A 14,538-nucleotide genomic window follows, 5' to 3' on the forward strand; every position below is an offset into this window, starting at 1 on the left:
CTGATACCAAGTCAAACAGAACAAAGACAAAGGGAAAGTTTGGGAATTTCTGATGTATTGATCTTCTCCAAAGATGGAGTACATATACAAAGTATACACATCCCTAATAGGAAACTAATTACAGCGTGATATTCTCCCCCTTAACTACATGATATCCTCCTTAACTATACAATCCTAATTATACTACAATTCCTACAATTATGGAGAGTGACTCACACCAACACATCATTCTACATCAACCTTTTTCCTGTGCCAAGACCAAAACTTTATAAGCTCATCTCCTTCAAACCAATCAACCCTTCTAATTATTTAACCTAGCTATAAGCCATTGTTGAAACAAAAAAGAAAATTAATAATAAAGTTTTGAAAAATAGTCCCTTGCAAGATATTTGATGTACAAGGCTTGACATTTATCCCCAGAAGTACAAAACTTCTAAAGAAAAGAAGAAGATTGCCGGGTTAGTTGAAAATTAGACCCCTAGCTTGGATAAGATTCTTCTTGCATATTTGCCAACGTCAAATGGGATATTTACTGACCATGCAATTCAAACTTGTTTGAATCATTCAAATATTTCAAAATGGGTATTGGATTATCTAGAACATGACCAGCCTGCATCTTGAAATCCAAGTTCAAATACATGCATGCAAGGTGAGAAGTGTGGCTGCTCAGGACTTAGCCACGTTGGAATGACAAAGAGATAAGAAGCTATCTATAGACGGTTGCTGGGGATTTGAAATTTAAATAATTTAAAGTTGAAGATGTAATCCCAGCTGATCTTGAATGCCTATATATAGTGTTCCTTCTAGCTACAACGGGGGCAGGGGAGAAAGAGAGAAAATATAAGAGAAATACGTAGCAGAGGGAGGAAAAAGAAAGCGACAGAGCAGAAAGAAATACAAAGAGCAGAAGAGGATACACAGAAAAGAAAGAGAGAAAAGAAACAGGTCCAAGTTTCACTGCCAGAGGAAAGAAGAAGAAAATTTGCAGGTATATGTATGCCTTCCCTCTGATACAAGCCTCTCTACTTATCCTCATATGTCTTATGGCCCTCCAAGACTCTAATAGGCCGTTCATGAACGACCACAACTATTAGTGTGTTCCCAAGCCGGTCATGGCTGCACTCAAATGCTCCAATGCTTAACGCATCGAAACAAAACGGTAGTTCATGAACAGTCTCGTTTCGATGCTTGAAGCCTTCCTAAATGGTGTTGCTCGTACAAGAATCAATGCATTGAATAATGGTTGTTCATCAACAGCCGCATTTAATGCTAGAAAGCCCGTTGACATGGCTGTCGTTGTTGCCATTGTATACTCCAGAGGCTATATTAATAGGTCGCGCTCAGCAATCTTAATCAGAGACCGTCAGTTGTTACTGCTGTCAATTTTCACAAAGACTGCAAGAGAGAAAACAGTCCACCGGCTCTCAACAAATTTTCTATGCAAGCGGTTGTTGGCTAGGAGCAAAAGACGCTTCAATTAACCCAAAATGCCGATGCAACAAGCATGTGCATGTGGAAGATGCTAAGCTGGAGATGACGAGTTTTGTCTGAAACGAGCTTGAAGCATGATTATGTCCTTAAGAAGCCACCACTCCAAAATCACTCACTCACAGCCTTCACAAAGAAGAAATGAGAAATTCTAAGCTAAAAGATGATCATATGAATGTTAATAATTAATGTTGCTGCTCATATATACCAGACAACATTGCGTCTTCCATGACAAATGAGATCAAACTCACAGGTTAAGTGGCAGCTGTAATACCCCGAAAAAAATCCAAATTAATTTCCGTGGATTTTTAGAAATGATTTCACAATAGTGGGAGCGAGTACGAGGCTCGGAGAAGTTGTGGAATTAGTTCGAACGATTAATTTTCGAAAACGTACGTTATTTAGGGGCACGCGAAAATCGACTTTTTATATGTATGGAATTTGGGAAAACTCCCTTCATGAAAGTTGTAGAGCTCGTCGATACGATCGCGTGCATATGTAGAACGCAAAAATCGGAGTTCGTATGAATTAGTTATGATTTTTTAAAAAAGTTTCCAATTTAGTATAAATCTTCCATTTTCGGAAATTTCCGAAAATAATTTCAGAAACTTCCAAAAATGGAAATTGAGCTGCAGCCCCTCCCCCGACCGGAAATCGCCTTCGATTTTCTTCCGGCTATTTCTTCCTCCTCCGGCCACCGATCCTCACCAAACTTCTTCCATTGGCTTCGTATGGTCCTTGCGCACCTGTCTGTGGCAGCCTTGCACGGTGGCGCGGCCTGTAGCGGCGGCGGCAAGCCCGGTCCGATTTGAGTTCGATTTTAGTCAACGCCGGTTTTCTCCTAGCTCCGGCCACCAAAACTTTCGATCCTTAGCTCTATGAACTCGCCTCAACCTGCTGATCATCATACTAGAAGGATCGCACCTGGAGTGACCGGTTTCACGTTCGTCGGAGCTCGGTAAGTTTTCAATCCGAAACGAAAATCTTTCGATCGGTATATCTCGAGCTGTAGTGCATCGTTTTGATTGATTCTTTTTCCAGTGGGTTCCCCTTGATGTTATTAACAACTCTCTAGAAGGCATCGAGGCCTGAAATTGAAGCTTTGACGTCGAAATCGAGCCTTGCCGGATTCTGCAAAATTCTGGAATTTTTCCGACCACCGAAGCTTTCGATCGGTATATCTCGAGCTACAGACCATATTTTTCTGTGATTCTTGAACCAGTGAGTTCTTCTTGAGTTTCTTAACAACTCTTCAGAAAGAATCGAAGCCTTAAATTGACGTTTTTACGTCGAACTGGAACTCGCCGTTTTCTGCAGTTTCTCGCCGGTTTCTGGAACATTCCGGCCACCTTCATACTGTTCAAGGTAATTTTCGACCCCTTCTGGTCATTTTCAGACTTCGTGTTAGTTATGAAAGTTGTTAAGCATGATGAGAGGAAGAAGAGCAGCCCGGCCCCGACACCATTGGTGGTGGTCGGCGGCGGCTCTGCCACTAACTCCGGCGGCCCTTTCCGGCCACCTCCGGGGATAAAAAATATGGTTTCTGTACATTTTCAGATTCTATATTTCAATACGATCATTTCGATATATTATACGCAATTTTTGGATATCGTATGATTAAGTTATGAATTTTTAAGTTTAGATCGATTTCGATCGTTAGATTTGTGATCTGTGAAGTTAGGACCGTCAGATGGACTTGTAGTTTTGATATGATGATCTTATGACTGTCCCAGTGGCTTTGTGTGGTCATGGGCGAAGATCCGACCGTTGGATCTTCGTATAAATGCAAAACAGTGATTAGGAAGGCGATCCGTGAGGATCCGACCGTTGGATCATCATTTAATTTCAATCCGACCGTTGGATTGTCGTTTGATTATGTTTTTGAGTTATTGGCTAAGTTAAGGTCATGTTTGATTAGGTGATCGACAGTTTGATTTGGCGGACGATTCGTGAAATTGTATTTTGAGCTGTTAAGAAGACGCAGCGGGAATTTAGAGGTGAGTAAACCTCACGTGGTTCATATTACGAACCGAATAAATTTAATTACCTTATTTTGTCGTAATTGCGTGAAAATATTTATGGAATAAATATTTGTTTTAAAATCATATGGACTTGATCAACTACGGTCCATGGGTAAGTAAAATGATTTTTACGATACAAATGAATTTCTCGGTTTTATTGCATGTGAACTATAGTTGGTATTAGTGATTATCCCTGAGCGGATAATTACGTATATATATATTTACGTGATTATATGTGAATGGTGTGACATTGAAGAGTGTGGAAATTGGGATGATTAAATTATTATGAATTGACATGTGACTTACCATATTTATATGTGATGAACATGATTGATGAGTTCTTGTTAATATTCATGATTTACATTGGAGGATGTATAGAGTTAGAGAATGTAAGGTTCTGAGGATGAGGTGTCCGAAGTTCGACGGTTAAGGATAACCGGAGTGTTTGTGTGCTGAGGACGGGGATGTCCAAGGTGCGACGGTTTATTATTAACCGAAGTTGTGTGCTGAGGACGGGGATGTCCAAAGCGCGACGGTTTATTATTAACCGAAGTATATGGTGCTGAGGATGGGGATGTCCAAAGCGCGACGGTTATAGTGTTAACCGAAGTATTTTTGCCGTTGCTTGACCCTAGGCCAAGGTGTCAGAGGTAACGAGGCAGTTAGAGCTCTAACGTGTTATTGGGATGGACCAGAGTGGTGTTATGTGGGTTGGGTGTTTGCAGGACCAGTGTGGTGTATTGTGATTTGAGGATTGTGAAAATGTATTCCTTGTGGTTTTCCATGAGTGGTTTGATGTCTCTTTGTAGACGTAATACTGTTGAATTTTACTTGAATTGTAATTTAATAAATCAACAGTTCTTTCTTGTTTACTCATACTGGCTGTAAAAAGCTTACCGGGTTTTGTGTTGTTGCAACTCCCGGTACACTATTCAAATTGTGTAGCGGGTAATCTTACAGGACAGGAGAACCAGGACGGTGATCGTGCGGTTAGAGCAATGATTATAGTTTTACAGCAATTGTAATAGTGAGGCGAGTTAAGCTCATTTGAGCCTTACAATTTGATTTGGTGGGAGTGTGCTGTAATAAATAACTTGAGGAATTGGGTTATTGTAAATTTGAGAGTTGTGAAGTGTGGTTGTTTGTGAGAAAAAAATTCAGGATGTTAGTTGTAATTTGTTATTATTCATGTTTCGGATTTGAATTGATTATTCAAAATTCGGGGCGTGACAGCAGCAATTATTAATCTCATTAAACAAAAGGCAAGAGCGTGAGGAGGCTTCTGGGACTAGGATTTCAAGGCTTCTCAGAAATTGAAAAGAAGCAGACCAATGGCAAAGTGGACACAACATAAATTAATGGTTTGATAAAAACGTACAATCATTAATTTCATAATTTTTAGAAAGTGAAGAGTTCCCGGTGAAAGGAAGAAAGAAATGAAATTCTCTAAATCCCTATCCGTTGGGCCTCCTACAAAAGAAATGGAAGCAAGCCCAATCTACAAAGGTTCACTTTAGATCTTGAGTTCCAAATTGAAAACCCGACTCGTCAAAATGACAAGCGATGACTCGGTGTAAAGCTCAACTCTTCGCAATGGGTGTCTAAATCACTTTGTTTACTTGAGCTCGTCTACTTCGGAAGCTCGAGCCCGATTAATTTGCAGCCCAAAGCCCATTCCAAATCTCAAGGCCCACTGCAAACCTCAGTATATCGGGTACTCAAATCAGCAGACACTCTACAATCCGAATGTCCGCAAAAGAAATACATCTGATGGATTCAAGAAATATATATACATCCGTTGAACACAAAAGTTGGTACAAAACCAAGAAATACAAATTCATATGAACTACGGTCGGTTTGATCCCAAAATGGGTATGCAGGCAATCTAGCGACCCACTAGATGCAACCGCAAGTCCAAATAGAACATTGACTTCACCAGTCAAATTCATCGAATCCGAATCTCTGACCTCACCAGTCAAATTCATCCAAACACCAGAAAAGTCAAATCATTCCCAGAATGACATCAGACACAAATCCAAGAAAATCGAATCCCTGGTTCACTCACACCAAATTCGTCCAAACACTATTCTCATTCCAAAAACCAATACCCTCCAATGGGCCATACACCCATTGGAACTCTTGAACTACGAGTGGCTTGATCCCTCTTCAAGGGTATGTAGGCAACCCATTCAAATATCCGGGTGTAGCTGCAAAAACAAACAAACAAACAAACACACATCCACAATTGGTTTCTTTATAAATGGAATCTAAGGGTATTTCCCTATAATAAGAGATTGTAATTAAGAGACTCATTCTGTCTTGAATGGGTCGAACCCGAAATAATTAAAACTCTATTCACTAAATGAATACGAGTGAAATTATGTTTGGTGACATTTACGCTCACTGTGTGCAATATTTTTACTCAACAGCCATTTGATTAGAGAAGCTAAACTAGTAAATGTGAAAGAGAAGCACAAGTATAACAAATCTGGAATCACAAGCAAGAGGCTGAGTCGAAGGAGCTGAAACACCTGCAAAGTCATCGCCTTTCCATTGATCCATGCTTCAAATCAATTTGGTACTCTAGGGTTTTAGTGTTTTACCCTACAAATTGGGAAATTGAGAACGACAATTACAAAATCCAAATCGGACCCAACAGCTTATTTCATCAGCTTCCCACAAAACGCAGATACATGGATTTCCACTGCAAATTAAAATTTGGATTTTTGTTTTTCAAACAAGTTCTTTTGAGGGAGAAAGCTTATTATTATTATTGTGATTATTATTATCCTCATTATTATTATCGTGATTATTATTATCCTCATCATCATCATCGTCATCGTCATCATCATCATCATCATCATCATCATCATCATCATTACTATTACTATTATTATTATTATTAGACCAATCAAAATGAACAATGAATTATTAGATTATTATTACTATTATTATTATTATTACTATTACTATTACTATTACTATTATTATTATTATTATTAGACCAATCAAAATGAACAATGAATTATTAGAATATTGCAAGAAGGAAATTCAAGACCTCTTAGACAAAAAGTTGATAAGACCTAGCAAATCTCTATGGAGTTGCTCAGTTTTTTATGTTCAGAAGACTTCTGAACTAGAAAGAGGAGCTCCAAGACTTGTAATAAACTACAAACCTTTAAATAAAGTCCTTCAGTTGATTAGATATCCAATTCCAAACAAAAGAGATTTATTATTATTATTATTATTATTTATTTTTTAAAAGCCACCACATCAGCTAATTATATAGCTCCATGTATTACCCACTACGATGTCGTTCCAAATTTTTGCAATTTAGGGTTTCATGGACTATAGATAGGACCCAACACACTTAGGTCTCGTTTGGTTCACGGAAGGGAAATCGATTCCCTTGTCTTTCCCGTGGGGAAGGGAAACTAAAGTTCCTGTCAGATTTCCTTTCCTGTGTTTGGTAAAGCAGGGAAAGCATCTAGGAAAGATCATTTGATTTCCCTTCCGATGTTTGGTTGGTGCAGGAAAGGAAAGTAAAAATATATCAATGTTTCAATAATACCCTTCTATTTTAAAATAAAAATGACTTGGTTCATAAACTCTCGCAAGCATACGAATCGTTGTCAAGTAAGGGAAATATTTGGACCTTAGTTTATCGTACCTCGGGGATTAGGTGTTGGACCTAACCAAGATAATTGGCAGTAGGATACTAAAAGCACACACGAAAAATAAAATAAAAAGTATAAACAATCAAGGCACCAAGCCTTGGCAATGCTCGGCTTAGCTCACACCAAGCCTATTCAAAGCCACTAACTTGTAGCCTCAAGATGGGTATACACAAATGAGTCGATGGATTTAATATTTTAGAGTTGAATTGAATTAAACAAAAAGTAATAAAATGCAAAGCGATTAATAAAAATGCAAGGAAATTAAACTAGAAAAGTGTGAACAATATAATGAGAATGTCGGGTGCTAGGGAGGTTCCTTCACCCAAATCTCATGTGTCGGAAGCTAATCTAATGTAGATGCAAATTTCCTACTTTGGCGGTAGTCGTATCCAAGGCGGTTCAAGGCTCAAGGACCGAAATTCCCTTTCATGGTATTCCTACTCTGGTTCAAGGGTCGTAGGAATTCACTTGGCATGAATTAGAGCCGGTTCAAGGTCTCTAATTCACAATAAAAGGCCTAAAGATCGAGGAATTAGACTACTAAGCGACCCGCCCGCTCATTCACGCAACGGGTGTAAATCACCATGCTTATAACCCCTCGAATACGAAATTGAAGGTTTCTAGCTTAGGAATTAGAGGGGGTCAAGTCTCTAACTCCATCCTAGACATGCTCAAAATACATACTCTAGAGTTGACTAGGCTCCTAGACATGCATTTTAACCCAACAAAAATAGATATAAGCATTCATCATATGAAAATTGCATCATTACATTAAAATAAGCATCTTTTACACAAGATTTGGACTAGGGCACACAACCCTAGCCCCCAACAACAAAACTACTCACTACCCATCACCAAACTAACATCAAAATACATAATTGAAAGAGAAAAAAGTGAAGAGAAGTAGAGAGTAACAAGAACAAGCCACAAATTGCTATAGAGCAATTATGACTAGCCTTGATTTATGGCTCCCACTTTTACCCAAATTTGATGTTTATGAAACTCTTGATGCTTGGGCTCCTCTTTGAATATTGTGGAATTGATGAAGCTTTGTGGTGGAATAGTGAAGAAAATATAGAAAATGGATTGGAGGTGGGTGGTTCGGTGTTAGAGGAAGGGTAAAGGAAAATTGGGGTCTGAGGTCATCTCCAATAAGGAGGGCTATAGGTAACCTTTGGCCCTTTTTGCTAAAAAATGAACTCCAACAAGGGAAAGTCCAAAGGGCTAGAGGTGGAGAGGTGGGTGGAGAGAGCTACATGTAGCCCTATGGTTGGCCCTTTAGCCCTTAGTGGGACCCACGGAAAATCAGCCAAATATTCCTCTTCTTCATGCAATACTTCAATCCAATATATGGCTCATAATTATCAATTATGCAACCAATTAAATCCAATGGCTCACAATTAATGAGTATAATTATACATATTCACAACTAGCCGTTGGCTTCATAATTATTAATTTTTTTTTTTTGTATCATGTTATAATTATAATGGTGAAAGTAATTTATTTATGAAATTTTTTAATTGCATTTCAAGTGCATTTTTTTTTAATTTATTCATTTTATATCATGTTAATGAAGTTTATGTAATATTTTATTTATGAAATAAATGGTGAAAGTAAAGTAGAATTAAAGTACACTTTTATTCATTACAATTGAAACCAAAAAGCCACACAATAAAAGTTAAAGCAAATAAAAACAAGTCACCCATTAATAAAAAAAATAAAAAAAACTAAGATCCGAGCATTTTGACATGACAATGAATTGTCAATTATTATTAGGATGACAATGTAATTGTCATACCCCTAGCCTTGTCTTCCTTGTCCTCTTCTTGACCAAACATGTTTGACAAGATCTTTTCGCAGATTACTATTTCCAATATGAGAGCGTACCCTTCGGTAACGAGACATATATGTATTCGGCCATTGTAATTTGCCCACTTCTTGGATTAACAGGTAAGTTTGGGCCATCATATATTGTTGCTCGAGCTCTCCTTGACCTATTGGGGTTTGGTTCATCATCATCGGACTCATCATTATAGTAGTCATCTCGCTCGTCCTCCACAATCATGTTATGAAGTATTATGCAAGCCAACATGATTGTTGATAATGAATCATTATCCCAACCTCTTGCAGGTTGCCTAACTATTGCAAATCGTGCTTGTAGAATTCCAAATGCCCTTTCAACATCCTTGCGGTACGCCTCCTGTTTTGTGGAAAAATACTCCTCCTGTTCATTCTCAGGTTGTCTAATAGATTGCACTAGCGTCACCCACTTAGGGTAAATACCATCAACAAGGTAGTACCCAAACTCATAAGGAGTCTCGTTCACATAGTAGTTAAGATGTGGTGACTGACCTGCTGTGACAGCATCAAATAAAGGGGAGCGTCCGAGAACAGTGAGGTCATTTTGAGCTCCCGGGATTCCAAAGAAAGCATGCCAGATCCAGGTGTCGGGACCTGCCACAGCTTCGAGAACAATAGTTGGCTTTTTTGATTTGCCGCTAAAGCTACCCTGCCATCCCACTGGACAATTCTTCAACTGCCAATGCATGCAGTCAAGCGAACCTATCATTCCAGGAAACCCTCGTCGCTCGGCTCTTTGTAGGAGCATATCTAGATCCTCTGTTGTAGGAGCCCGAAGGTAGCGTTCTTGATACATGGTGACAATGGTACCACAAAATCGACTAAGATTTTCAATGGCTGTTGATTCTGGCATACGGAATGATTCATCTAAGGAATCAGCCGAGCATGTAGTGGCTAGCATTCTGAGTGCGCACGTCAATTTCTGGTGAGGTGAGAATCCCGGACGCCCAGCACAATCTTGTGACTGCCTAAAGTATGGATCTGCCGTCTGGACATGCTCTAACATGCGGAGGAACACTTCACGCCTCATCCTGTAACGTCGTCTGAAAGTTTCGGCAGGGTACACAGGGTCATCTATGAAGTAATCATTTAACAATTTTTCATTAGCTACCTCACGTGATCAATGACGGGTAGCGCGACCTGGAACAGAACCACCCCATTGAGGTTGTTGTTGAAGTGGGTTAGTAGCCAACCAGCTAGCTGCTTCTGCCATAACTTGTGTTGTATTTCTTCGCCTCTGTGCATCATATTCTTCATCTTCTTCATCATCTTCCTCGTCTTCACGTTGCCTCTCATTCCACTGAGAAAACCAGTTCGAATTCATTGCAAAATGTAATGAAAAGTTAGAAAATGAACAAATAATTAGAGAGGAGATAGAGGAAGTAGTGAGATATGCATCTGAAACCACTCTTTTTATTGAGGTTTGAAACTGAAGATAGAACCGCCACGTATGCATAAAATCTAATCGGAAATCTAGAGAGTTGATCACAACACGACACGTGGCATTCAAAAATCCTATCGGTAAATTTGATAAGACTTAGTAATAATTTATCTTGCCACGTCGACACTATATCTAATCGGGAATCTACATATTTGCTTCCGAAGTGTCACGTGGCACTTAAAAAACTTATCAGAAAATGTTATTAAAATATTAGTCTAAATTAATTTTAGTCTAAATTAAACTATTAGTAAAATAAAATAAAATCATAAAAATTAAAAAACATAATGTAAAATCATAAAATACTTGATAGGGCTAAAATTTAGCCCTCCCTTACTGGAGATGGTTCACTTGTTCATGAATAAAGAATAATATTTCTGAGGGCTAAATTATAGCCCTGGCCCCAATATAGCCCTCCCTGGCTCCCTTACTGGAGAATGGAGATAGCCTGGCTGTTGGAGAATGGAGATAGGATTTGGGGTGTAGGTCGTGGTCTATATATATGCAGAGAGAGGAGAGTGGGTTAATTATTGAAGTGGATGGTTGTTGGTCTTCCAAGAGGAAGAGATGGATAAGTTACACGTGCTGAGTACGTGAGGAAGAGAAAGAAAAATCATGCTGATGCCAGCCACGTGTTGGCTTTTAATTGGCTTAAGGAAATTAATGTAATTGCTGCATGTTAATGGTTGGAGGTGAACGTTTAATTAATCAGATGCTTGATTAATTAATCAAGCTAATGATTAATTAATATAACCTTTTCTCCTTTCTGCAATCTTCTTCTTCTTTTCTATTTTTCTTTCTTCCTCACTTTCCACAATCTTGAATATTTCCATATATATTGTCAAAGGACTATCCGGGTTTCGCTCTCTAGCTTGCATTGACCATGGTTGACCGTATTGACAATTTCGTCATTTTGTCGGAAACTCCAATTTCGCACAATTTTCTCTCGTTTCCGCAATTCCGCTTATTTTCTACAAAGTAAATAAAAATAGATTAATTACATATTAATTGACATGGGGATTTGCTTATTTATAGTGTTTTAGATATAATTACACGCATATAAATGCGTATAATCAAAAAACAACCTGGAATAAATTTTCAACACTACCAAGGGTACTCAAGCAATTAATGCTAGGATATTATTGTCCAAAATTATTGTAATTAATGCTGGGAAATGGGATGGGAAACTCAATCCCATGAAGTTTGAGTGGAATGAGTTTACCCCCAACTTTCCCCTATGTCAGGAAAGCATTTCCGGACTTTGTGGTTACCAAACAAAGGAAAGGAATAACTTTCCTTTCCCAAGTCCTCAAATCCGCGAAACAAACGAGGCCTAAAGGGATCCTATCCCGCTCCACAACATCATTTTCCCTCTAGCGAAAATGAGTTGTGCCTGATGAGTTCGAGCCTTGATTGGAAGGATGATTGGTGTTAGGCTTCTGGTCGATTGGACCAGTATGTCCGAGTTCTTTACCGTAAGGACCTAGTTTTGGCTGTGAGTCACCTCCATTTCCACCTCCATGACCCTCAGGCCTACCCCACTCCCACCATTGGGTGGTGGCAGAGGATTTCCTCTACCTGCACCACCCCCACCTCCGAAGTTTCTTATCCCCTCAAACCTGTTCTTGATTTTTATTATCAGAGGCCTATGGATCGTTGCTCATGGTGAAAAATATTGGAGAGAAATGGCGAGAACTCTGGTGTAAAAAATAGCAATAAGAAAATGTGCGAGGTGCGAGGAGAGAAGAATCAAAGACTCCATTTTATAGCAAACGTTGAGAGTCATGAGAGAATCAAATACATGTAATGCAAAAAAAAAATGTCATTTTTGAGTTTTGCCTGGACCAAAGGCCAATGAGAAATTGGTTACTGTTTGGCTCCAAAACCAGTCTGGTACAAACTGTCTCTTTTGAGTGCGCGAGCGTGCCAGCACCGTGGGGTGCAGTCGTCGTGGAGTCCCTTGACCTGACTTCTTGATCAAATGATGTGGACGAGGAGAGCACCAACCTCATCACAAGGTTCTTTTCTCTTCCTTCCGGAAAATGACTTCTTGCCTTACTGGTAAGGACTTGTGTTGTGATCTCTTTGCGTCACCGAATCGATACTCAACGTTGTAGGTTGAGAAGAGCAATCACTGGGAAGTTTGGAGAAAGCACGGGGTTTGCTAAAGCGTATCTTTAGCTTCACTGGGTTGTGAGGGCGTTACCCTTGCTTCACTGGTTTGCAACTAGATTGCAGGTAAGTTTGCTCCGGAGAGGCTTTGATAATCTGTATGATTAGTTGATTAAAGAGTTGTCCTTTGTTGTGTCGCTTTAGCCTCTATATATAGGCTGCTTGCTGTAGATTCTCCTTCCTAATAGGAATGAAATACTATATTTTAGGCCACAATTATTGGCTTTTGAATCAAATCAAAACACTTAATAGTTTTGATAACTATCGCAAGCAATAATTAATAATTATCCTCTGTCGCCGCTAGAATATAGGCAAGGGTTAATTGCCTTTTGGAGTCTTGGACGTAATTTTCTTGGATGCGAACTGTAGGATATGCACGTCTCTTAATTGCAAATATATCGTCGCGAGGACTCTGTAGCTTGCGGCATGCAATCATATATATATGTAGCCCACGTACCCTTGATTCCTTCCCCAACTGTTCACGTCCATTGCATGGGAATCTTGTGCATTGTTTGCATATATAGGACAATTGAATCCTTCCTGAATTGGTCCATGTCCATGCCATCTTTAATTGCAATATGTGTAGCTTCGATAATTACCATGCATGCATCACGCCCTTCCTCTTTCCTTAATTGATTAAAGCCATGATATGCACGTAACCAAGACTCCTTGTTGATCTTTTGCCAAATATGTCCATTAGAATCCTAGCCAAATACAACCACGAGGTCATCTTTAATGCAAAGATCTTTCCATATGATCCGTCTTCGTAGCTAAGTAAACCACTATTAATTATCAAATATCTTGATTATTAATAGTAAACCGATAAGATCACAATTTGCCTTAATATTACTTGGTCTTCAAGTAGGCTTTATTTAGCCTCTAAACAATATATTCCGAACTTGAGGAAAATATATAGCTTGGGCCACAGATCTTGGCCCGGTTTTCTTTGAGTCCCCATTGTCGGGAAAAAATGTTAATTTGGGTTCAAACAGTTACAAGGGAACTTTTAGAGAATTGAAACCAAAGCCGTTTTCTTCCCCAACCCACCTCATCAAAGATCCCCCGTACCTTTAATCAATTTACACAAGAAATCAATCTATGTAGGTCCAATGTTGTAAGTTGATGAGTCTCATAATCTGTACCTCTGATTGTATACAAATTAGTTAGTTTGTGTTTAAGAGAATTGAAGGATTATTTTCTTCTGAGATCAAACTTTCTAATAATAATACATAGCTCAAATTTTATAATGACTGATGTTTTTATTTTCTAGCTGCTCTACTTGTTTAGAGTTTCGACAAAAGCGTTCTATTCATACCTCTAGAATTGACATCTAAATTTCTTATTTTTCTCTCAAGCAGTGGTTGATTTTGTTAACTTATGTGAAATATTCAATCAAGATAATATAGTGAAATAAACACACCTCATTCTTTTACCTCCTTACTATCTACAAACTTAGCGTATTCCTTTACCATGTTCAAACCGGGATTGATAACGTTCCTTTATGATACTTTCAAAAGTATAATTTTTCTCTATTTCCATCAACATTGAACCAAGTTAATCCATCAAAAGTGACGATCTAATTATTTAGAGCCAAATCATGATTTTGGAACCTTAATTTTGCAAGCTGTTATGAAATTCTGAGAACTCTTCTGGTACTTTTCTTCTCAATCAGAACCATGGTAAAAAATATTTGGGTAACAAATTGAGTTTTTTTTAATTTCATATTTTATTCCGTTCTTTGTTTTGCATAAAGAAATTGATGGATCACACCCCATTATATTGAGACTTTTTATGTTAAAACCCAACACCTAATAGGTGGTTAAGTTGGAACAATATTGGTACAATGGTGGGCTACGAGCCACTCTCTTGTCGTTGTTTAACT

At 38.6% G+C, this 14,538-nt stretch overlaps 1 protein-coding gene and 1 long non-coding RNA gene across 2 annotated transcripts; one reads left to right on the forward strand and one right to left on the reverse strand.

The window, feature by feature from the left end:
* The first annotated feature begins 2,098 nt into the window (after positions 1-2,098).
* Positions 2,099-4,698, forward strand: LOC133707225 (uncharacterized). Its single transcript, XR_009845015.1, has 3 exons — positions 2,099-2,853; positions 3,407-3,485; positions 4,455-4,698. It is a non-coding gene; the product is annotated as an uncharacterized LOC133707225 (long non-coding RNA).
* A 4,352-nt stretch (positions 4,699-9,050) lies between these two features.
* On the reverse strand, positions 9,051-10,370 carry LOC133744844 (uncharacterized). Its single transcript, XM_062172876.1, has 2 exons — positions 10,187-10,370; positions 9,051-10,120 (listed from the first exon to the last, which is right to left on the reverse strand). The coding sequence occupies exons 1-2, from the start codon at positions 10,368-10,370 to the stop codon at positions 9,051-9,053; spliced, it is 1,254 nt and encodes a 417-aa protein (XP_062028860.1).
* Positions 10,371-14,538: the final 4,168 nt, after the last annotated feature.

Source organism: Rosa rugosa, chromosome 4 (assembly GCF_958449725.1).
Source record: "Rosa rugosa chromosome 4, drRosRugo1.1, whole genome shotgun sequence".
In the NCBI taxonomy this organism is placed as follows: domain Eukaryota; kingdom Viridiplantae; phylum Streptophyta; class Magnoliopsida; order Rosales; family Rosaceae; genus Rosa; species Rosa rugosa.